Genomic DNA, 26,011 nt, shown 5'->3' with positions numbered 1-26,011 from the left:
TATATATATGTATATATATATATATATACACACACACACACATTAGGGCTGTGAATCTTTGGGTGTCCCACGATTCGATTCAATATCGATTCTTGGGGTCACGATTCGATAATATATCGATTTTTTCGATTCAATTCGTTTCTCGATTCAAAAACGGTATTTTTCCAATTCAAAACGATTCTGTATTCATTCAATACATAGGATTTCAGCAGGATCTACCCCAGTCTGCTGACATGCAAGCAGAGTAGTAGATTTAAAATAAAAAAGCTTTTACAATTGTAAAGGACAATGTTTTATCAACTGATTGCAATAATGTAAATTTGTTTTAACTATTAAACGAACATTGGACACAGTGTGTTGTCGAGCCTATGAGACGCGATGCAAGTATAGGCCACTGTGACACTATTGTTCTTTTATTTTTATTTTTATAAATGTCTAATAATAATGTCAATGAGGGATTTTTAATCACTGCTATGCTGAAATTATAACTAATATTGATACTGTTGTTGATAATACTCATTTTTGTTTCACTACTTTTGGTTTGTTCTGTGTCGTGTTTGTGTCTCCTCTCAATTGCTCTGTTTATTGCAGTTCAGAGTGTTGCTGGGTCAGGTTTGGTTTTGGAATTTAATTGCATTGTTATGGTATTGCTGTGTAGTGGTTTGTTGGATTGATAAAAAAAACAAAAAAAACTAAACGATTTTTTAAACTGGGAATCAATTCCGAATCGCACAACGTATTCGAAACGATTTTTTCCCACACCCCTAATATATATATATATATATATATATATAAATACATATAAAGGGTGTAACAGTACACAAACATTTCGGTTCGGTACGTACTTTGGTTTAGAGGTCATGGTTCGGTTAATTTTCGGTATAGTCAGAAAACAACAAAATATAAATTTTTGGGGTTATTTATTTACCAAATTTGTAAACAATGGCATAGCATACTGCACATATACACACAGGGTCCATTGCCAGGGTTAATGTGGTCAACATATAGAAAATAAAAACTAAATAAGATAAGGCTCAGAATGGTTTCTTAACAAAACTTTTCTACATATAAAGTGCTTTTTTGATTGATTGATTCTTTTATTAGTAGATTGCACAGTACAGTACATATTCCGTACAATTGACCACTAAATGGTAACACCCCAATAAGTTTTTCAACTTGTTTAAGTCGGGGTCCACGTTCATCAACATTAAACTGCCTCCAGTTGTTGCTCAGATGAAATAAAATCACAAAACTTTTCTTCTACATATAAAAAGTGCAACATTAAACAGTTTCAAGTCAACTCAGCCTCAGATTAACTTTTCTTTCCCCCTCAGCCTGGCTAACCTGGTAGTAAGAGGATATATGGGCTAATTGTTCTTCCACCATAGAAGTGGGTCAAAATCTAGTTTTAATGCAATACAGCAACCCCCCGCGACCCGAACGGGACAAGCGGTAGAAAATGGATGGATGAGTGGGTGGTCTTAAATGTGCTGTTATAAAAACATTTGTTATTGCTTTAGCCCTGCCTGGCTGGCCAAGAAAAGGCTGCTTGAATGCGGTGTTTGCACCACGCTCCTCTTTCTCTTCCATAAAGCAAGGTTGACTTGGAGGTGGTGCCGCTTCAAAGGGGTTAGCATGTTTGACGTGTTGGCAGAAGCATACCCTACTGCTGCTGAACAATGTCGGCAAACCTCCGTCCTCCATTATTGTATCGCACCGCGAAGCCGAAGTGTTCCCAAAGGGGAGATCTTAACGAGGCAGGAGGGTCTTCCAGCTCTGGCTTTTTGCATGTTGTCCTAGCCCTGTCGCTGCTAGCATGCTCTGTGTTGTGCCTCGCTCTGCATAGTTTACACAACATGCGGTGCGCTACCTAATATGTCCGTGTGGAAACTCGTTTGGTACAACTCCAAACCGAACCGAAACCCCCGTACGATATATGTCGTATGCCGACATTAAAAAAAAAACACAAGCAAAAGTTGTAGGCTTTTTCACGCGACGAAGCCAGCCTACTTCACCACAGTCTGTAGTCTATTGCCCTCCTCCCCCCAAGCCGAGATACACCGATCCTTACACCCACCCACCCCCTTTCCCGGCCCCCTTAACCTGGAGAGTCACCACCTTAACTAACACATTTTCTGGGGGGAAATTTGTAGTTGTCTTTGTCCTAGACAAAGAGAAGGCCAGGACCCAATGTCATGGTGAACCAAGACAATTGGGGGCCCATCTTTGCTGCAGCCTTCTCCCGCCTTTGTGACCGTTGTGGAGCTTCTAAGCGACCACCCACTCCGCCGTTGAGGTCTTTTTTATGTATGTGTGTATACACACACGCATATATATATGTATAATATATATACATACATATGTATAATATATACATATATACGTATGTATTCATGTATGTACACACACACACACACACACACATATATATATATATATATATATATATATATATATATATATATATATATATATATACATACACTAGGATTGTACGGTATACCGATACAAGTAGAGTACCGCGATACTAATGAATCATACTCGGTACTATACCGTCCCTAAAAAGTACTTGTTGCCCACCCCGCCTGTCATCGTCACATCATGACATTGCTGGTTTACAAGCTGAGGAGCATGTTCGGCAGCGCACGCACACACAGAGTACTTACAAGCAAACACAGTGTGTAGACAAGAGGGACAACGGACGCATGTTGGCTTAAAAACTAACGATAAAGGTGGAGTTATAACACTGAAATGCCCTCAGGAAGAGATGTTTTAAAACATGTCTGCCTAGCTAGCGGCTAACATCCATCCACAGTGTTGTAGCTACGTCTAAATCGCTAATCTTCGCCTCCATGGCGACAAATAAAGTATGTTTTTTAGGACCAAGAATAGCTAAACATGCTCCACCACAAACCGTAGCTCACCGGCGTCACAATGTAAACCAACGCCATTGGTGGATCTACACCTGTCATCCACTGTAATGATACCAACTACAAGGGCGTATCTAGGCGATACTACTGTGATTACATCGACATTTTTTTTAGAAACACAAAATCTTTTTTCGTTTTTTTAAAAAAGGTATATTATGTTTATAAACTCAGGAAATATGTCCCTGGACTCATGAGGACTTTGACCAATGTATGATCCTGTAGCTACTTGGTATCGGATCGATACCCAAATTTGTGGTATCATCCAAAACTAATGTAAAGTATCAAAGAAGAGAAGAATAAGTGAGTATTACATTTTAACAGAAGTGTAGTTAGAACATGTTAAACGAGAAAGTAAGCAGATTTTAATAGTAAATGAACAATTAGATTAATAATTAATTTTCTACCGCTTGTCCTTAGTAATGTTGACAAAATAATAGGTCAGGGGTAGGGAACCTGTGGCTCGCGAGCCAGATGTGGCTCTTTTGATGACTGCATCTGGCTCTCGGATAAATCTGAGCTGACATTGCTTAACACGATAAGTAATGAATAATTCCACTTGTAATCACAGAGTTAAAAATAACGTTCAACATATAAAACATTCTCATGCATTTTTAATCCATCCATCCATTTTCTACCGCACCTGTTCAAGAAGTTGCGTTAAAGGTAAGAAGTTATTTATTTATTATTGGTTAGTGTGGGGCTTGCCCTCCTGGGGGTTCTTCAGACCACCAAGCACTGACATGAGAGCCTGTTTCAGGGTTATAATATTGTTATATTTTTCAATTAGTCTCTCAGTTGCTTTCCAGCAATTGTCTTTTTCTCTTTTGTTCTCGCTCGCGCTCTGGCTCCAGCCCCAGCCCCAACCCCGTCTCTCCTCCTGGCTGCTGCTTATAACAGTGCGACAGATGATTAGATAACAAGGCCCAAGTGGGCCATCTACACACCTGTCGCTGATTTAAAGGCCGATCCTGGCAACACCCCGCTTTGCTGCAGGCCCGCAGGCCACGCCCCCTCCACATTTAGCTTCAGAATAACAATGTTATTACAAAGAATAAGAGACCTATTACACTCTAGAAATGTTGGTCTTACTTAAAAATGCACGCGTTTAGTTGTGTTCAGTGTTAAAAAAATATCATATGGCTCTTAAATACATTCTAAAATATTTGGCTTCTTGGCTCTTTCAGTCTAAAAGGTTCCCGACCCCTGTAATAGGTAGATAAATGACACAATATATTACTGCATTTGTCAGCAGACTAATTAGGAGCCTTTGTTTGTTTACTTACTACTAAAAGACAAGTTGTCTTGTAAGTTCACTATTTTATTTAAATACTTAACTGCAGTAAGAAACATAAGTTTAATGTACCCTAAGATTGTTTGTTAAAATAAAGCCATTAATGACATTTTTTGGTTGTACCTTTTATTAAGACAAGTATCGAAAAGTATGGAAATACATTTTGGTACCGTTACCAAAATATTGGTATGGGGACAACCTTAGTGCGTTGTCAACAAGCCCTTCACAGGTCCGACCTGATCCGGAGACTCATCCATCACTGACCCGGAGGCTTCAGGCTTCAGGTGGTCTTTGGAATGAGGCCGACAGATCCCCGCTCTCAGGACCTCATGAATAAAATATAACGCAGCGTTGACAGTGGACATATTATCCTCGCTGCCTTATCTACGTGGCTTATCGACACAGCACGCCCACCGCATGTCCAGACACACCGCTAATAAGGAGAACCCCCCTGCCCCCACCTTTCTCCTCCTTTAAGCCAAGATTGATGCGCATCGTGCAGCCGGCTGACGCTCCTGAGCCCCGATGAAAGAGGCGCCTGCTTCTGTGGCATTCCCGATTGGCCGCACATTCCTTTGCGGCGGCTGGCGAGATGCCGCCGATTCACAAGGTCATGAAATGTCCTGCGAGTGCACGCGGTGATACCGTATTTTCCCGGACCATAGGACGCACCGGATTAGAAACGATAGTGTAAATTCTGTTTAATAAACCAGGGGTCATCACCAACGCGGTGCCCGCGGGCACCAGGTAGCCCGTAAGGACCAGATGAGAAGCCTGCTGGCCTGTTCTAAAAATAGCTCAAATAGCAGCACTTACCTTCGAGCTGCCTCGATTTTTTACATTTTATTGATTTACTAGCAAGCTGGTCTTGCGTCGCTCAACATTTTTAATTGTAAGAGAGACAAAAGTCAAATAGAATTTGAAAATCCAAGAAAAAATTTTAAAGACTTGGACTTCACTTGTTTAAAAAAATTAATTCATTTTTTTACTTTGCTTCCTATAACTTTCAGAAAGACAATTTTAGAGAAAAAATACAACCTTAAAAATTATTCTAGGATTTTTAAACACTAATACCTTTTTACCTTTTAAATTCCTTCCTCTTCTTTCCTGACAATGTAAATCAATGTTCAAGTATTTTTTTTTTTTATTGAAAAGGATAATAAATACATTTTAATGTAATTCTTCAATTTAGCTTCTGTTTTTTCAACAAATAATATTTGTGAAATATTTCTTCAAACTTATTATGATTAAAATTCAAAAAAATTATTCTGGCAAATCTAGAAAATCTGTAGTTTCAAATTTAAATCTTATTTCAAAGTCTTTTGAATTTCTTTTGAAATTTTTGTTCTGGAAAATCTAGAAGAAATAATGATTTGTCTTTGTTAGAAATATAGCTTGGTCCAATTTGTTATATATTCTAACAAAGTGCAGATTGGATTTTAACCTGTTTAAAAAATGTCATCAAAATTCTTAAATAAATTTTAATCAGGAAAAATTACTAATGATGTTCCGTAAATTATTTTTTTAATTTTTTCAAAAAGATTCGAAATAGCTAGTGTTTCTCTTCATTTTTTTCAGTTGAATTTTGAATTTCAAAAGGTTGAAATTGAAGATAAACTATGTTTCAAAATTTAATTTGTATTTTTTTCCTGTTTTCTCCTCTTTTAAACGGTTCAATTAAGTTTTTTTTTTATCATTTACTCCCTACAAAAAACCTTCCGTACAGGACAAAAATTTACGACGGAATGACAGACAGAAATACCAATTTTTTTTATATATATATAGATTTATTTATTAAAGGTGAATTGAGCAAATTGGCTATTTCTGGCAATTTATTTAAGTGTGTATCAAACTTGTAGCCCTTTGCATTAATCAGTCCCCAAGAAGTAGCTCTTGGTTTCAAAAAGGTTGGTGACCCCTCTAATAAAGCGACATTTTTTTTCCTACGCTCTGAAGACTGCAGCTAATTTATACATTTTTCAACGCCATAATGCAGGTAGTTAAAATACAAAAAACACTAAAGAGGTGTGTTATTGCTTGTGCTGTGGCGCCATCTTTGGACTGGTTCGCTCACTGCAGGTGCTGCAGTGTCCTCTCATTTAGCGCCTTTAACCAGAAGTAAAAGCGCCGTTCAATACACAGTGGCCGAGTGGTAGGCTCCATAACTACAAACGTAACCAAAGTGAACGTGGTAGATTTAAGTATAAAATAAAGTAGAACAGACAACAAATGTAAAAAGATACATTTTTGCAATGGAGTTCAAGGTGCGCATCTGACAAAAGTCGCAATTTATAAAAAAAAAATTAAAATGTTGGCAATATTATAATGATAATCAGAATTTTACTTTGCAAAATGATGACAAAAGTCATCATTTTACTCGAAAAAGTTAACTATTTTACAAGAACAAAAACAAACATTGGCAATATTGTGATAAAAGTCAAAATTGTATGTATCAAATGTCACCATTTTGCATTAAAAAGTAATAATTTTATGAGAAAATATTCCAGTATTACAGAAACAGAAAGAATGTGGTTAGAGTGTCCGCCCTGAGATGGGTAGGTTGTGAGTTCAAACCCCAGCCAAGTCATACCAAAGACTATAAAAATGGGACCCATTACCTCCCTGTTTGGCACTCATCATCAAGGGTTGGAATTGGGGGGTTAAATCACCAAAAATGATTCCCGAGCGCAGCACTGCTGCTGCTCACTGCTCCCCTCGCCTCCCAAGGGGTGAACAAGGGGATGGGTTAAAAGCAGAGGACAAATTCCGCCACACCTTGTGTGTGTGTGACAATCATTGGTACTTTAACTTAACTTAACAAGTCCACTCACCACAGGTGCTTTAGTGTCCTGTCATTTGGCGCCTTTAACCGGATGTTAAAGCGCTATTCACTACTCAGTGGCCGAGTGGTAGGCTCCAGCACCCCCCGTGTCCCAAAAGGTAGAAAATGGATGGAATTATCAAAATGACACCATAGCAAAAATCAAGGTAACATAACTACAATTTTAACCAAAAGTGAATGTGGTAGATTTAAGCAAGAAATAAAGTAGAACAGACAACAAATGTAAAAAGACACATTTTTGCAATGGAGTTCAGGGTGTGCATCTGACAAAAGTCACAATTTATGAGAAAACTTTCAAATGTTGGCAATATTATAATAATAATCCAAATGTACCAAATAAAAACAAGTTGAAGTCGGTAAGCAAAACCAGAATTATTCCGTACATCAGGGTTATAAGGCACACTGATTTTAAGTTCGCCTTATAGTCCGGAAAACACTAATTGTTCTGGGTAACTGCCGCTTACCCCGAAGTGACGGCGCGTGTTACGTCCTCCTGGGTCCAGAGAAGCGGGGTGAAAATGTTTTTGTCAGAGTCTTGAAATAGGTTTGAGGTTAATTATTAATGGAGAGCCTTGCAGTGCATCGGTCTACTGACTCAGCGTGGATCGCAGTGTTGTAGTGTTCGTGGATACATTACACCCGGTATAGAGTATCAGGACCTTCCCGCATACCAGCTGCAGCACGGATGGCGGGAAGGCCCGAGACCGGGAGAAGAAAGGCATGACGGGAAGTCTATAGCAAGGCTACGAACACACCGCAGGGTAAGGACGTGTGTGTGTGTCTGTAGCCCGGCAGTAAAATGGATGATCAAACAAAACAGAAGTCATCGTCGTGGACCCACCAGCTGCGAAAGCTCGCTCTCCTATCAGCTAAACCAGACATGGGGAATAATACGGCCTAAAACATAACATTGTTACCTGTTTTTTGGCCATTTGTCAGCTACCGTTATTTTCCCGACACTGGTGTATAAGCCGCACACACAAAATTCTGGGGAATTTTTTTTTAGGTACGTGAGCTGCACCAGACTAAAACACCTCTTCCTAAGAGGCGTTTCAGTGTTATAACTCCAATAGACTACAGACTCTGGTGAAGTAGGCTGGCTTCGTCGCGTGAAATAGCCTACAACTTTTGCCTGTGTTTTTTGTTGAATGGCGACATACGATATATATAGTTCTATATTTTTTCCGTAAAGTAAAAACAAAACAGTCCTAGTTACCTGAGATACTAAAATAATGACTTACAAAGTCAAATTAATGACCGATGCGAAATTAGTTATTTACACAGAAAAACTTTGTAAATGTTTAATTACATACCTTAATCATTTCAAAACGGTGTCTGTAGCACGGCAGTAAAACGGCTGATCAAACAAAACAGAAGTCATTGTCGTGGACCCACGAGCTGCGAAAGCTAGCTCTCCAATCAGCTCAACCAGACGTGGGGAATAATACGGCCTAAAACATAACTGTCACCTGTTTTCTGGTCATTTGTCAACTGCCGTTATTTTCCCGACACTGGTGTATAAGCCACACCCACAAAATCCTGGGGATATTTTTGGACGAATATGAGCTGCACCAGACTATAAGCCCCGGATATATACGCTGTGGAATTAGGTATTTACACAGAAATATTTTGTAAATGTTTATATACACACCTTAATTGTTTCAAAACGGTGTCTGTAACACGGCAGTAAAACGGCTGATCAAACAAAACAGAAGTCATCGTCATGGACCCACCAGCTACGAAAGCTAGCTCTCCAATCAGCTAAACCAGACATGGGGAAAATACGGCCCGCGGGCCACATGCGGCCCATAAGTATTTTGAATCAATCCATTTTTTTAGACCTTTAGCACCAAAACTAGAGATGTCCGACAATGGCTTTTTTGCCAATATCCGATATTCCGATATTGTCCAACTCCTAATTACCGAATCAACCGATACCGATTTATACAGTCGTGGAATTAACACATTATTATGCCTAATTTTGTAGTGATTGCCCCGCTGGATGCATTAAAGATAGCACGTTCAAATACGTATGAAAACACTCCCACAGACATCACAAATGAGACGGTTTGGTAAGTATGAATTGTTTTAGTTGTATTGTAAGACTTACAAACGTTGCTTGGAGTGATGAATGAAGAATCCGTAGAAGGCAAAATTGGCACTTCTACTTCCAGCTGAAAGCCAGTTTAAACAGAAGGGCACCGCAGAAGCTGCAGTGAGCGAGCTGGCCCAAAAGATGGCGCCATAGCAGAAACAGTGACATAACTTTTCAGTGTCTTAACTGTTTTTTTGTGTGAAAACTCTTTGCATTTTGGACGCCAGCGAAGTAAAATTTATAAATGAGCTGCAGGGTTTTAAGCGTAGGGAAAAAGTACCGGCTTATTTATGGTATTTGTTTTGAAATCGTCTATTTTGGCAAAGAATTATGGTGCCTATTGCTTTTTGAAAAGTTATATCCGGGGTCACCCCCCCGCGGCTCCTTAGTGGCTCTCTGGAGCATTTTTACAAAAGATCCAAGATGGCTATAAGTAAACATTGATTGATTGATTGATATAAAATTTAAAAATATGGGAAAAATATTTTTGGGGTTTTAGTATAATATGTTTTTTGTTTGAGGACAAACATGACACAAACCTTCCCAATTGTTAGAAAGCTCACTGTTATTTATGTTTGTGTGTATGTTTCACTGATGACACTATTTGGTGAAAATCATTTTATCCTACTAATTTCGGTGGTTCTTGAACTCACCATGGTGTGGACTGTGACGCAACAGTTTGTTTACATGTCCACCAAACATTTTATACTGTGCGTGAGCGCACAATGGTGCGCTTTGTTGATGCTATTGACTTGTTGGAGTGCTAATCAGGCATATTTGGTCAGTACGTGACTGCAAGCTAATTAATGCTAACATGCTATTTAGGCTAACTGTACATATTGCATCATTATGCCTCGTGTGTTGGTATATTTGAGCTCATTTAATGTCCTTTACTTTACATTACTCACTTCAGGACACATTTCAGATAGTTGTTTGTGTGCCATGTTGTTCCAGACCACAGCAAACATTCCCTAGCTTGCCAAATATTGTAATAAATCTATTAAAAGAAGACGGCCTGCCGTTTCCTTGAACTTGGACACACACATCTATACCTATGGTCATTCTAAAACAGTCATTTCCAGGAGTTATCTCACCCTCTGAGAAGCCTCAATTTTACTAATGTTTTCCGACGTTGTAAAAATGTGTAGAATAAATATTACATTTCATCATTTCTGTCAGCCTGAGACACATAGCCATTTTGATAGTAGGCTACTATAACTAATATAGACACATCATGCGTGGCCTTCATTATAACACTTATACAAGACTTTTAAAGTAATTTTGATAGTAGGTTACTTTATCTAATATAGACACATCATGTGTTGTCTTCATTACAACACTCATAAGACTTTTAAAGTAATTTTGATAGTAGGCTACTATAGGTAATATAGACACATCATTTGTTGGCTTCATAAGAACACTCGTATAAGACTTTTGAAGTCATTTTGATAATAGGCTACTATAACTAATATGGACACTTACATCAATCAATCAATGTGTTGGCTTCATTATAACACTTATATAAGACTTTTAAAGTAATTGTGATAGTAGGTTACTATAGGTAATATAAACACATCATGTGTTTATAACACGTATATAATACTTTTAAAGTCATTTTGGGGGACGGCGTGGCGCAGTGGGAGAGTGGTCGTGCGCAACCCGAGGGTCCCTGGTTCAAATCCCACCTAGTACCAACCTCGTCACGTCCGTTGTGTCCAGAGCAAGACACTTCACCCTTGCTCCTGATGGGTGCTGGTTGGCGCCTTGCATGGCAGCTCCCTCCATCAGTGTGTGAATGTGTGTGTGAATGGGTAAATGTGGAAGTAATGTCAAAGCGCTTTGAGTACCTTGAAGGTAGAAAAGCGCTATACAAGTACAACCCATTTATCATTTGATAGTAGGCTAACATAGCTAATATAGACACTTACATCATGTGTGGCCTGCATTATAACACTCATATAAGACTTTTAAAGTCATTTTGATAGTAGGCTACTATAACTAATACAGACACTTACATCATGTGTTGGCTTCATTAGAACACTCATATAAGGCTTTTAAAGTCATTTTGATAGTAGGCTATTACAGTTAATATAGACACTTAAGTCATGTGTTGCCTTTATTATAACACTTATATAAGGCTTATAAAGTAATTTTGATAGTAGGCTACTATAACTAATACAGACACTTACGTCATGTGTTGCCCTCATTATAACACTTATATAAGACTTTTAAAGCCATTTTGATAGTAGGCTACTATAGCTAATATAGACACTTACATCATGTGTTTTCTTCATTATAAGACTTATATAAGACTTTTAAAGCCATTTTGATAGTAGGCTACTATAACTAATACAGACACTTACGTCATGTGTTGTCTTCATTATAACACTTATATAAGACTTTTAAAGCCATTTTGATAGTAGGCTACTATAACTAATACAGACACTTACGTCATGTGTTGTCTTCAATATAACACATATATAAGACTTTCAAAGTCATTTTGATATTAGGTTACTACAGCTAATATAGACACTTACGTCATGTGTTGTCTTCATTATAACATTCATATAAGACTTTTAAAGTCATCTTGATAGTAAGCAGAGGTGGGTAGTAACGCGCTACATTTACTCAGTTACATTTACTTGAGTAACTTTTGGGATAAATTGTACTTCTACGAGTAGTTTTTATGCAACATACTTTTACTTTTACTTGAGTATATTTGTAGAGAAGAAACGCTACTTTTACTCCGTTCCATTTATCTACATTAAGCTCGCTACTCGCTACTTTTTTTAATCGATCTATTAATGTTTGTTTTGGTTAATGACAGAGCTTCAAAGTAGAATCCACGCATGCCTGCGCTTCACCAATCACATGCAGTCACTGGTGACGTTGGACCAATCGAACAGAGCCAGGCGGTCACATGACCGTGATACGTAAAACCCGACTTGAACATGTTGACAAACTTATTCGGGTGTTACCATTTAATGGTCAATTGTACGGAATATGTACTGTACTGTGCAATCTACTAATAAAAGTTTCAATCAATCAATCAATCAAAAGTGTAAAGGAAAAAAGACCATTTTTATTTCAACCGTACTTCCCGTCAAAAGCCTAAAGACTGATTAGATTAGATGGATTAGATAGATTAGATAGTACTTTATTTATTCCGTCAGGAGAGTTCCTTCAGGAAAATTAAAATTTTCAGCACAATCCCATTCAAGTTTAGACAAACATTACAGGGAGACAGAACAGGATCGCTGACGGGTCTGCCGGCTTCCAGCGCCCCTTACAAAAAAGATGAGATACAGGTAAACAAGGAGGGGGAATAGAAGATTAAAACAAAATTAAAAAAAATCGGTCTTAGCCTGGGCCCTGGAGAGGAGGTGCAGACTGAGGCCAAGGGAAAAAACAACAACTCATAGCCATGGTACACATCCCTCTTCCATGTGTGTAAGAGGGAAACATCAAACATCAAAGAACACAGAGGACATTAAAGACATTAAAGCAGCAGATACAACCAGACACTTCTACATACTAGCTATGAATAAAAAGTAAAAGAAACATATCCACTGTGATCGCACAGTTCCTGTCTTCACAATAAAAGCGCCGCTCCATCGCGCCTGCTATAACAAAATAAAAGTCTCCGAAAGCCAGAGCAAACAAGCTAGCAAGCTACGGAGTTTGCCGCCAATGTATTTCTTGTAAAGTGTATAAAAACGAATATGGAAGCTGGACAGATAAGATGCCAAAAACCAAAGACTTTCATGTGGTATTAGACAGAAAAGAGGAACTTTTTTTCTCCTCCTTTTGAAAACATGGACGTCTGATTCCAATCAATGCAAGTCATCAGAATCAGGTAATACACCAAATTATATTCTTGTCTTCATGAAAGATAGGAATCTGTATGTGTTAAACATGCATGTAAATTCATTAAAACACCTTTAACATGTCAACAAAAACGGCAAAATAAATAAATATAAATTATATACTGTATATATAAATGTATGTATATATATATATATATATATATATATATATATATGTATATATGTGTGTATAAATGATATGTGTGTGTATGTATATATGAGGTAGATCACCTCGACTTGGTCATTTACTAAGTAATTGATAAACGTTGAAAAACTTATTGGGGTGTTACCATTTAGTACGGAATATGTACTGTACCGTGCAATCTACTAATACAAGTTTTAATCAATCAATCAATCAATCAATCAAATCAATGAATGCCTACTGAGGTTATGGTGCTGTTAAGTTATTGTGGCTCAATGTGCCATTTTTTCATTTTATTTTAATGTACTATTATTTAATATATATTATTGTTTTAGTTGCTTAAGAGATATTCCTGGCTCTGAAATTGCTCATTGCTATTTTTATATTTTTGTGCATTATTTGTTGCCGTAATCAGTTACTCAGTACTTGAGTAGTTTTTTCACAACATACTTTTTACTTTTACTCAAGTAAATATTTGGGTGACTACTCCTTACTTTTACTTGAGTAATTAATCTCTAAAGTAACTGTACTCTTACTTGAGTACAATTTCTGGCTGCTCTACCCACCTCTGATAGTAAGTTACTATAGCTAATATGGACACTTACACCATGCGTTGCCTTCATTATAACACTTATATAAGACTTTTAAAGTCATTGTGATATTAGGCTAATATAGACACTTACATCATGTGTGGCCTTTATTAAAACACTCAAATAAGACTTTTAAAGTCATTTTGATAGTAGGCTACTATAGCCAATATAGACACTTACATCATGTGTTGTCTTCATTATAAGACTTATGTACGGCTTTTAATTTTTTGCGGCTCCAGACAGATTAGTTTTTTGTATTTTTGGTCCAATATGGCTCTTTCAACGTTTTGAGGTTGCCGACCCCTGCCCTAGGGGAAACTGGATAACACACTGCACACTGACAAAGTGTAACCTACTGATACTATAACAATCTACAAGGTTAATACAGTTTGCTTCTCTCTCTGCAGACTTCAGTCACAATTGATGCAAATCGGATATTTTACGCGGCCTGGGTCGGATTTAACTCGGTTGGTAGAGCGGCCGAGCCAACAACATGAGGGTTCCAGGTTCGATTCCCGCTTCAGCCATCCGAGTCCCTGCCGTTGTGTCCTTGGGCAAGACACTTTACCCACCTGCTCCCAGCGCCACCCACACTGGTATAAATGTAACTTAGATATTGGGTTTCACTATGTAACAGTGCTTTGAGTAACTAGAGAAAAACGCTATATAAATATCATTCACTTCAAACATTGATCTGGAGTGTGAACAAGGCTTGGGAATGTCACACGTGGACATGGCGAGTCTGTGAGTGTCATCAATCAGAGCCGTCGCCATGTTAGTTTACACCACATGTTAACTGTACCACAGGGACACGCACACACGCTCCGTCATGCACACGGAGAAAGAATGTCGCCATATGGACAATTACAAGTTGTATCTGTTCACAGTTATGAGATTTCACGCCTGCCTGCCTGCGTGCGTGTGTGTGTTCTTGTATTTCTACCCTTTTTGAGACATCAAGAAGGAAAGTATCTTCCATATGAGGAGGTGTGAACAAATGAGGACATAAATCATGGTCCCAATACTGAAAACCATTGCATTTAATACAGAATGTCTAATTTGCACCCCTGGTGGTGACATCTATCAAAATGAGGGTGGTGTCAAAAAGGAGGGATTTTTCACATTGACTGTGTGTCGCTTTTAAAGGTGCACCCCCTCTGATCAACATATGAAATAACAAGTGTGTGTAAGGAATTGAAATGCGCCCCCTTTGGCCAAAATTAATTAAAAAAACAACATATACAGAGATACTGTAATAACTTGAAGGAAATAATGATTAAAAACCAAATTTAGAAACAAAAAATTCAAAACAAACTTAAATAAATAAAAGCAGTCTTTTTCTCACAGTGTGTTGACTTTTTTCATACACAAAAATGTTGGTTCGGTACGTACCTCAGTTTAGAAGTCACGGAATTTTTTATTATAAAATTGGGAACAATTTGTCATATTGTTTCTGTTTTTGTAATATTGCAATATTTTCTCGTAGAATTATGACTTTTTTATGTAAAATTATGACTTTTTAATGCAAAATGGTGAAATTTGTATTATAAAATTCTGACTTTTATCACCTAAACACTAGGGGTGTAACGGTACACAAAAATTTTGGTTCGGTACGTACCTCGGTTTAGAAGTCACGGACTTTTTTCTTATAAAATTGGGAACAATTTGTCATATTGTTTCTGTTTCTGTAATATTGCAATATTTTCTCGTACACAAAAATTTTGGTTTGGTACGTACCTCGGTTTAGAAGTCACGGACTTTTTTCTTATAAAATTGGGAATAATTTGTCATATTGTTTCTGTTTCTGTAATATTGCAATATTTTATCGTAGAACTATGACTTTTTTATGTAAAATTATGAATTTTTAATGCAAAATGGTGAAATTTGTATTATAAAATTCTGACTTTTATCAGAATATTGCAAATTTTTCGAGCGTTCACGTGAAAAAGTGACATTTTTTTAGGGAAATGACGACTTTTGTCATCATTTGCCAAGTAAAATTCAGATTATTATAATATTGCCAACATTTTCAATTTTTTTTAATAAAATTGTGACTTTTGTCGAGTAAAATGACAATTCTTTTCATGAAATTGCCAACATTTTAAGATGTTCTTGTAAAATTGCGACTGTTATTGAGTAAAATTACAATATTGCGCAAATGTTTAGTTTTTCTTGTCACATTTTGACTTGCGTTGAGTAAAATGACGACTTTTATTATAATACTGCCAAAATTCTAAGTTTCTCTTGTGAAATTGTGACCTTTTTTCCTTGTGAAATTCCAACTCACTTTTTCACAACAATCTTTTTTCATATTTGCATAGTATGTATATATTACTGATGTTGTAAATACACACTTTATATATCTAGAAAGGCTGGTCCTAAAGAGGGAGGCATATTTTCTCAGGTCTCAAGAGGGTCAGAATACAAGTGTGTGTGTGTGTGTGTGTGTGTGTGTGTGTGTGTGTGTGAGCTCACAGCTAATCACCCTGAAACAGGATTTCCATAAATCATCAAACTACGACTCTTACACAGTAAATCTACACCAACATGTCAACACTGTGTGTGTGTGTGTGTGTGTGTGTGTGTGTGTGTGTGTGTGTGTGTGTGTGTGTGTGTGTGTGTGTGTGTGTGTATGTGATAAATTCCTGGAAGGGAACAGGACAAGCACACCTTTTAGGGGCTGACACCCAGGTAACGGACAGCAGGATGGGCATAGAAGGTTGCACAGTTTACATTCTACACTTCAAATGTTTGATTGCATTGATTTAGTCCTGGGGTCAGCAACTCGTGGCTCTCTAGCGCCGCCCTAGTGGCTCCCAGGGCCTTTTAGAGATGTGTGAAAATGGGAATGTTTTAATATATTTTTTGTATGAGAACACACACAAACCGTCCTAATTGTTAGAAATCCAACTGTGTATATGAAACCTGCTTCACTGATGAGTGTGTTTGGCAAGCACCTACTAATTTCAGCCATCTTTGAATCACCGCAGTTTGTTTACATGTACGACTTTCTCCGACGTTGCCACAGAAATACGTGTTTTATGTCAATCATTATTTGACTCATTTTGTCCACCAAACGTTTTATGCTGTGCGTGAATGCCCAAAGGTAAGCTTTGTTGATTTTAGTGATTTGCTGGAGTGCTTATCAAGCATATTTTGTCAATGCATGACGGCAAGCTAACCGATGCTAACATGCTATTTAGTCTAGCTGCATGTACATAGGGCAGCACGGCGGAAGAGGGGTTAGAGCATGCATCTGCCTCACAATACAAAGGTTCTGAGTAGTCCTGAGTTCAATCCCGGGCTCGGGATCTTTATGTGTGGAGTTTGCATGTTCTCCCCGTGACTGCGTGGGTTCCCACCGGGTACTTCGGCTTCCTCCCACTTCCAAAGACATGCACCTGGGAATAGGTTGATTGGCAACACTAAAATAGTCTCTAGTGGGTGAATGTGAGTGTGAATGTTGTCTGTCTATCTGTGTTGGCCCTGCGTTGAGGTGGCGACACGTCCAAAGTGTACGCCGCCTTCCGCCAGAATGCAGCTGAGATAGGCTCCAACGGCCCCAAAAGGGACAAGCGGTACAAAATGGATGGATGGATGGATGTACATATTGCATCATTATGCCTCAATTGTAGGTATATTTAATAATAGATTGTATTTGTATGTATTTGTAAAATGCATTTTACATTGAGCAAACAACCTCAAAGTCCTAGTGTATTAAAAAAAAAAAAAAGATAATATAAATAAATAAAAATAGGCGCCAGCGCCCCCCGCGACCCCGAAAGGGAATAAGCGGTAGAAAATGGATGGATGGATGGAAAAATAAAAATTAGAACAGCCTAAAAGTGAGAACTAATATGCATATATGTATAAAAAAAGGCTTAAAAAAAAAAGAAGGCTTTTTAAGCCTTTTTTAAAAGCATCCACAGTCTGGGGTGCACTCGGGTGGTCAGGGAGAGCGTTCCTCAGACTGGGAGCGGCGGAGCAGAAAGCCTCCATTGTTCGTAGCTTTGTCCTCGGATGTTGGAGGAGGTTAGCCTGTCCGGAGCGTAGGTGTCGTGTGGAGGGTTTGGGGGCGAGTAGTTCTTTGAGGTAGAGGGGTGCATTTCCATGGAGGCATGCATTTAATTCCCTTTACTTATGTCATTTGTGTATTTAATTCATATTTGCATGCCTCATGACACACTATTGGCTGAGTTTCTTACAGTTGTTTGTGTGCCGTGTTGTTCCAGACCCAGCTTGCAAAGATTGTAAAAAGAAGAGAAGACGGCCTGACGTTTCCTTAAACCTGGACACACACATCTATTCCTTTGGCCTTTCTGAGCCAGTCATTTCCAGGAGTTATCTTATCCTGAGAGAAGCCTCCATTTTACTAATGATTTCCATTGTTGCAAAATTATTTCTGTCAACAAAGATTTGCGTCAGCCTTTGATAGTAGGCTACTATAGCGAATATAGACACTTCCATCATGTGTGGCCTTCATTATAACACAACTAGTTTATGCTGCTGGAGGAGCACACCAAGGAGGGTTTGACAGCCGCACTTCTAATCCTGACACACAGTACAACTTTAGCTTCGGCAATCAGCGTTGCCACAGCAACGTCAACTAAAACACAAATACAGCTGGGTGTGTGTCGTGCTAACCTGGCTGTAGGTGGCGTCCAGCAGTGTGTCCAAGTTCTGGAGGGGTGCCGGGGTTTTGTCTTTGAATCGAGTCAGGAGGCGGCGCTGAATGGCTCTGAACTGGACGGCCCGCTCAGCCAGGAGGTCCTGGTACTTCTGAGCACTGACGCGTAGCTAACACACACAAACACACACACATATATATATAACATATGACTCACACACACACACACACATATATATATATATATATATATATATATATATATATACACACGTATACACTGGATATATACAAAGTATATTTGTATATACATATATACACATATATATATATATATATACACACATATATATATACATATATATATATATATATATATATATATATATATATATACATATATACACACACATATATATATACATATATACACACATATACATACGCTTGTATATGTATATATACATTTATACATACACTCGTGTATACTATATATATATATATATATATAAACATATGTATATATATACATCTATATATACAGTATATACACATATATATATACATACGCTCATATATGTATATATGTATATATACATACAATCGTAATATATGTATATATACATACAATCGTAATATATATATATATATATATATATATATATACATATATATATAAATAGGCACCAGGACCCCCCGCGACCCCCAAGGGAATAAGCAGTAAAAAATGGATGGATGGATATATATACGTTTATACACACATATATACATACACTCTTATACATACATATATATATATATATATGAATATATATATATATATATACACATATATACTTACACTTGTGTATGTATGTATATATATATATACATATATACATACACGAGTGTACGGATGTATGTGTATATATATACGAGTGTATGTATATATGTGTATATATATATATATATACATACATATATATAGGTACAGTCAATGTCAAAAGTTTACATACGCTTGTAAAGAACATAATGTAATGGCTGTCTTGAGTTTCCAATCATTTCTACAACTCTTATTTTTTTGTGATAGAGTGATTGGAGCACATACTTTTTGGTCACAAAAAACATTCCTGAAGTTTGCTTCTTTTATGAATTTTTTACGGGTCTACTGAAAATGTGAGCAAATGAGTGGATCAAAAGTTAACATACAGCAATGTTAATATTTGCCTACATGTCCCTTGGCAGGTTTCACTGCAATAAGGTGCTTTTTATAGCCCCCCACAAGCTTCTGGGTGAGTTTTTGACCACTCCTCTTGACAAAATTGTTGCAGTTCATTAAGCTAAATTTGTAGGTTTTCTGACATGGACTTGTTTCTTCAGCATTCTCCACACGTTTAAGTCAGGACTTTGGGAAGGCCATTCTAAAACCTTAATTCTAGCCTGATTCAGCCATTCCTTTACCACTTTTGACGTGTGTTTGGGGTCATTGTCCTGTTGGAACACCCAACTGCGCCCAAGACCCAACCTCCGGGCTGATGACTTTAGGTTGTCCTGAAGAATTTGGAGGTAATCATCCTTTTTCATTGCCCCATTTACTCTCTGTAAAGCACCAGTTCCATTGGCATCAAAACAGGCACAGAGCATAATACTACCACCACCATGCTTGAAGGTAGGATGCTTGATGGTAGGAATGGTGTTTCTGGCATTAAAGACCTCCCAAGTGTTTGTCCTGCTATTTTATACATATATTTACATATACATACATATGTATATATATATATATTTACATATACACATACATATATATATATATATATAAATATATATATATATAAATATGTATATACATACATACATATATATATATATACATACATATCTCAAGCATTTGTCCTGCTATTTTATACATATATAAATATACGTGTGTATATATATATGTGTATATATATATATACACATATACATTTATAACTATACGTATATATATATATATACACATTTATAAATATATGTGTATATATATCAGTATATATACATATATATATATATATATATACATATATATATACACACACTGTGTTTATATATAGATATATATATATACATATATACATCTATATATACATATATAGAAAGTGGATGGATGGATAGTGCTTACTTTTTGTTTTTGCCATAGAGACAGGTTTTTGACAAAAAGGGCAATATAAACAAAAAAAAGACTTTGTATTGATGGATAGACCTAAAATTAATCTAAAAATCGATGCATTGAATAAAACAAAAAATACAATTATATGACTTATTAAAACAAAAATGTTATGGCTGACAGACACCCTTCTGTGTCCGCGGGACCAAACTTGAACGGAGCCTGTAAGGTAACAAAAACCTCTATATTGTATTCCATCCATCCATTTTCTACTGCTTGTCCCGTTCGGGGTCGCGGGGGTGCTGGAGCCTAGCTCAGCTGCATTGGTTCTGGACATGAAAAGCATCAAAACCGCCCCCGCCTGCCTTGATTTTCCCGTCTGTGGCAACTCAGTGGAAAAAGTTTGGCCACCCCTGGTCTATGACAGATGACAGGAAGTCAGACATGTGTACCTGGAAGTGGTTGTCCACAGACAGGAAGTAGTCCTGCAGGGGAAGCGGTCCGCCGAAACTCTTCTTGATGTCGTTAACTCCCAGCTTGGAGAAATGAAGGTCGACCCTGTGGAGCAGCTCCTTCACCACCAACCACATATCCTCGAAGATGTCGCTCTGAATGCGGTAACGCTCTGACACACAAACAGACACGCGACACACGCCTTATGACGAATGATTTCCATGACAAAAAAACGTTGGAAAGGAGACTCACGGGAGGTCTTGGAGGCCAACAAGGTCACGTTGCCGCCCGTCAGGAAGTGGAAGGCCAAACAGTTTCCGTCTTTATCTTCCCACTTTTCCGCAAATTCTGCAGACGCACAAAGAGAGTGATGCCGCTGATAGGACGGCCTATCGCCGCGTACGCCGCCGACCGAGGCAACACAATGTCATCACACTGTTAACACACACGTAGTGTTAAATTGTCAGGGCAGTTGATTAAAGTTCATCATCAGATTACTGGGAAAGGATAAAGAGTACAGAACTTATACATCCGAATAGAATAGACTTGTATTGTCATTATGACAGTGAAATTGGAGCAGATACACTAAGGCAGTGGTTCTCAACCTTTTTCCAGTGATGTACCCCCTGTGAAAATGTTTTTAATTCAAGTACCCCCTAATCAGAGCACAGCATTTTTGGTTGAAAAAAAAGAGATAAAATAGTAAAATACAGCACTATGTCATCAGTTTCTGATTTATTAAATGGTATAACAGTGCAAAATATCGCTCATTTGTAGTGGTCTTTCTTGAACTATTTGGAGAAAAAGATACAAAAATGACTAAAAACTTGTTGAAAAATAAACAAGTGATTCAATTATAAATAAAGATTTCTACACAAAGGAATAATCATCAACTTAAAGTGCCCTCTTTGGGGATTGCAATAGAGATCCATCCAGATTCATGAATTCCAAACATTTCTTCACAAAAAAGAAATCTTTAACATCAATATTTATGGAACATGTCCATAAAAAATCTATCTGTCAACACTGAATTTTGCACTGTTGTATTTTTTTTTCACAGTTTATGAACTTACATTCATATTTTGTTCAAGTATTATTCAATAAATATATTTATAAAGGATTTTTGGATTGTTGCTATTTTTAAATCTCACATACCCATTGGCATACCTTCAAGTACCCCCAGGGGTACACGTACCCCCATTTGAGAACCACTGCCCTAAAGTGCATACTAGAGATGTCTGATAATATCGTACTACCGATATTATGGGACGATAAATGCTTTAAAATGGGAAATGATCGGTATTAGTTTCAAAAAGTAAAATTATAACTTTTTAACAAGGACATAGGGAGAAGTACAGAGCGCCAATAAACCTTAAAGGCACTGCCCAGTCACATAATATCTACGGCTTTTCACACACACAAGTGAATGCCACGCATACTTGGTCAACAGCCATACGGGTCACACTGAGGGTGGCCGTATAAACAACTTTAACACTGTTACAAATATGTGCCACACTGTGAACCCACAGCAAACAAGAATGACAAACACATTTCGGGAGAACATCCGCACCGTGACACAACATAAACACAGCAGAACAAATACCCAGAATCCGTTGCAGCACGAACTATTTCGGGACGCTACAATATACATCCCAGCTACCCCCTACCCACCCACCTCAACCTCCTCATGTATGTCCCAAATTCCTAGCTGCTGTTTTGAGGCATATTAAAAAAAAATAATGCACGTTGTGACTTCAATAATAAATATGGCAGTGACATGTTGGCATTATTTTTTCCATAACTTGAGTTGATTTATTTTGGAAAACCTTGTTACATTGTTTAATGCATCCAGCGGGGGCATCACAACAAAATTAAGCAGAATAATATTTTAATTCCAAGATATATATATCGGAATCGGTAATTTAGAGTTGGACGATATCGGAATATCGGCAAAAAAGCCATTATTGGACATCTCTAGTGCATTCATAAAGATTTAGTATTATAAGTACTTAAAAAGATAAGAAAGAAGATATGTATCTATATATATGTATCTGGTGTCGGTTTTTGATGCGGTACCGCCTAAGGGATCAAAGCTCCGTAATATCATCGCTTACGTGCAGTGATTTCTCCAGATTATCTGAACCTTTTGATGATTTTAAGGACCGTAGATGGTAAAATCCCTAAATTCCTTGCAATAGCTCATTGAGAAATGTTGTTCTAGAACTGTTCCACAAGTTGCTTACAAATTGGTGATCCTCGCCCCATCCTGGTTTGTGAATTACTTAGCATTTCTTGGAAGCTGCTTTTATCCCCATAATGGCACCTACCTGTTCCCAATTTGCCTGCACACCTGTGGGATGTTCCAAATAAGTGTTTGATGAGCATTCCTCAACACTATCAGTATTTATTGCCACCTTTCCCAACTTCTTTGTCCCGTGTTGCTGGCATCAAATTCTAAAGTTAATGATTATTTGCAACAAAAAATTTTTTTTTTATCAGTTTGATAATCAAATATGTTGTGTTTGTAGCATATTCAACTGAGTATGGGTTGAAAATTATTTGCAAATCATTGTATTCCGTTTATATTTACATCTAACACAATTTCCCAACTCATATGGAAACGGGGTTTGTATATATATATATATGTATATATATATATACAAACCCCGTTTCCATACATATATATATTTACAAAACATTATTGCACATTATAGTCCAAAAAAATCAAAAGACATGACACATGAGGACATGACGGACACATTGTGCTCACTCAGGGCCTGTTTAATGTTACAATGGCTCTTGGGTAAAAAAGTTTTTTTTTAGTCTCTTTGTGCCTACTTTTAGCACCCTATGGCGTCTGTCCGAGGGTAGCAGTTCTAGGTGGTAGTGCCCAGTGTCCAAACTATGGCCCACGGCGCAAAAAAAATTGTGAGGGATATCAAAAAAAGTTAGAAACAATTGCGTAAAACCGTCTTTTTTTTTCCTACGCTCTTTACCCTGCGGCTAATTTATTGATTTTTCAGTGCGCTCTATAGTCCGTAATATACGGTGTATTGAATGCTAGAAAGAAGTGATAGTGACGAGGTACCTTTATGGTACCAAAACTAAAGGTAGAAGTGATTTTGGTCAATGTATTTCACATTGTTTTCTGCATGTAAACTACAATATTTTTTTACGAAATGTGTTATGTGTTCATATTTTTGGGCATCTGTAACATAATATTGGGGTTTACAAACGTCTGCACGACTATTACACCTCCGCGTACCATTAAAGAAACCTGGAACCTTGGATTAATATATTTATCATGGGGACGATTCAAGTGGTAACCTTCGGGTAGGAGTGCCTCAGTTTTTCTGAAGACAAACATTCCCAAACTTTTTCCTTTTAATGCTACAATGGCTCAATGGTTTTTTTTTAGTCTCTTTGTGCCTACTTTTAGCACCCTATAGGGTCTGTCCGAGGGTAGCAGTTCTAGGTGGCAGTGCCCAGTGTCCAAACTGTGGCCCGCCCATGGCGCAAAAACAATTGGGAGGGATATCAAAAAAAGTTAGAAACAATTGCGTAAAAGCGTCTTTTTTTCCCTACGCTCTGTACCCTGCGGCTAATTTATTGATTTTTCAGTGCGCTCTATAGTCCGTAAAATACGGTATATTGAATTCTAGAAAGAAGTGATAGTGACAAAGTACCTTTATGGTATCAAAACTAATCGATAACAATAAAATATGCATCGGACATTTATCCATGAAAATGTGGAAGATGTTGATGTTGTGTTTGACAGAGAAGCATCTAAAAGGAAATATTGTAGAACTCTCTAATGTTCATGCTGTATGTTATTTTTACATTATTTCATTAAGTACAGTACTTTTTTGTACTACTACTTGTATTGTTCTCCATACTGTTTGTCTTATTGTGTGAATGCTACAAATATTCACACATGGTATTCTACACCAAAATGCATCTATTTATTCAACTTTTTCAACTTCTTTTTCTCCAGATTTTGGCACGCTCTACCTTCCACATTTTTTTATCCGATTCAAACCGTTCCAACTTCAAAAACTCCCAGATTTCCCAGAATTCCAGGTTTTCCGGGACATTTTTCCACATTTAGAATGAATTGGCCATTTTTCAAACTTCCACCATTTCCCCAGTTTTCAACACATTCTACCATCCTGGAAATTTAAACTACCCTTTTTCCAAGTTCCAAAAAATTCCAGGTTTTTCCAGAATTCCTGGTTTTTCAAAGGCCTATTTTCATCCTTCCACATTTTTCAACCCACTTCAACCGTTCCGCTGTCAAAATATTCCCCTTAATCAGGACACATATAAAGTTGTTTTTTTGGAACTGAAAAAATTCACGGTTTTCCCGAAATTACAGGAATTCAATATGTTACTACTTCAACATTTCTAAACCGATTTGAAAAATTCCAACACCAACCATTTCAACTTACTCAGACCATACAAGTTTTTTTTTTACCATTTTCCCCAAAAATTATGGGGAAATTCCAATTGAAATCAATGGGACATTGGTGGGACATTGATTTCAATTGGAATGTCCCCAAAATTTGGGAAAAGCGGGATTTTTTGGGAAAATGGTAAAAAAAAAAAACTTGTATGTTCTGAATAAGTTGAAATGGTTGGTGTTGGAATTTTTCAAATCGGTTTAGAAATGTTGAAGTAGTAACATATTGGAATTCAATATATTAAGTAAGTAGTAACACATTGGAATTCAGTATGTTAAACATATTGGAATTCAGTATGTTACTACTTCAACATTTCTAAACCGATTTGAAAAATTCCAACACCAACCATTTCAACTTATTCAGACCATACAAGTTTTTTTTTACCATTTTCAAAAAAAATCCCACTTTTCCCAAATTTTGGGGAAATTCCAATTGAAATCAATGTCCCATCAATGTCCCATTGATTTCAATTGGAATTTCCCCCAAATTAGGGAAAAGTGGGAATTTTTTTTGAAAATGGTAAAAAAAAACTAGTATGGTCTGAATAAGTTGAAATGGTTGGTGTTGGAATTTTTCAAATCGGTTCAGAAATG

The 26,011-nt window shown here is 37.3% G+C and overlaps 1 protein-coding gene across 2 annotated transcripts in view; it reads right to left on the bottom strand.

Moving 5' to 3' along the window:
- Positions 1-26,011, bottom strand: part of bbs9 (Bardet-Biedl syndrome 9) — a 327,542-nt gene that overhangs the window by 199,025 nt on the left and 102,506 nt on the right. For both annotated transcript variants that reach the window (XM_061915390.1, XM_061915391.1), the window contains 3 exons: positions 21,211-21,306; positions 20,958-21,130; positions 18,401-18,553 (listed from right to left, as the gene is read on the bottom strand). In XM_061915390.1, coding sequence (XP_061771374.1) covers positions 18,401-18,553; positions 20,958-21,130; positions 21,211-21,306 — 422 coding nt within the window. The remainder of the gene's footprint in view (positions 1-18,400; positions 18,554-20,957; positions 21,131-21,210; positions 21,307-26,011) is intronic.

Source organism: Nerophis ophidion, linkage group LG11, assembly GCF_033978795.1.
Source record: "Nerophis ophidion isolate RoL-2023_Sa linkage group LG11, RoL_Noph_v1.0, whole genome shotgun sequence".
In the NCBI taxonomy this organism is placed as follows: Eukaryota; Metazoa; Chordata; class Actinopteri; order Syngnathiformes; family Syngnathidae; genus Nerophis; species Nerophis ophidion.
Note: the sequence above shows the minus strand (reverse complement) of the source record. Positions and strands in the feature narration are given on the sequence as shown.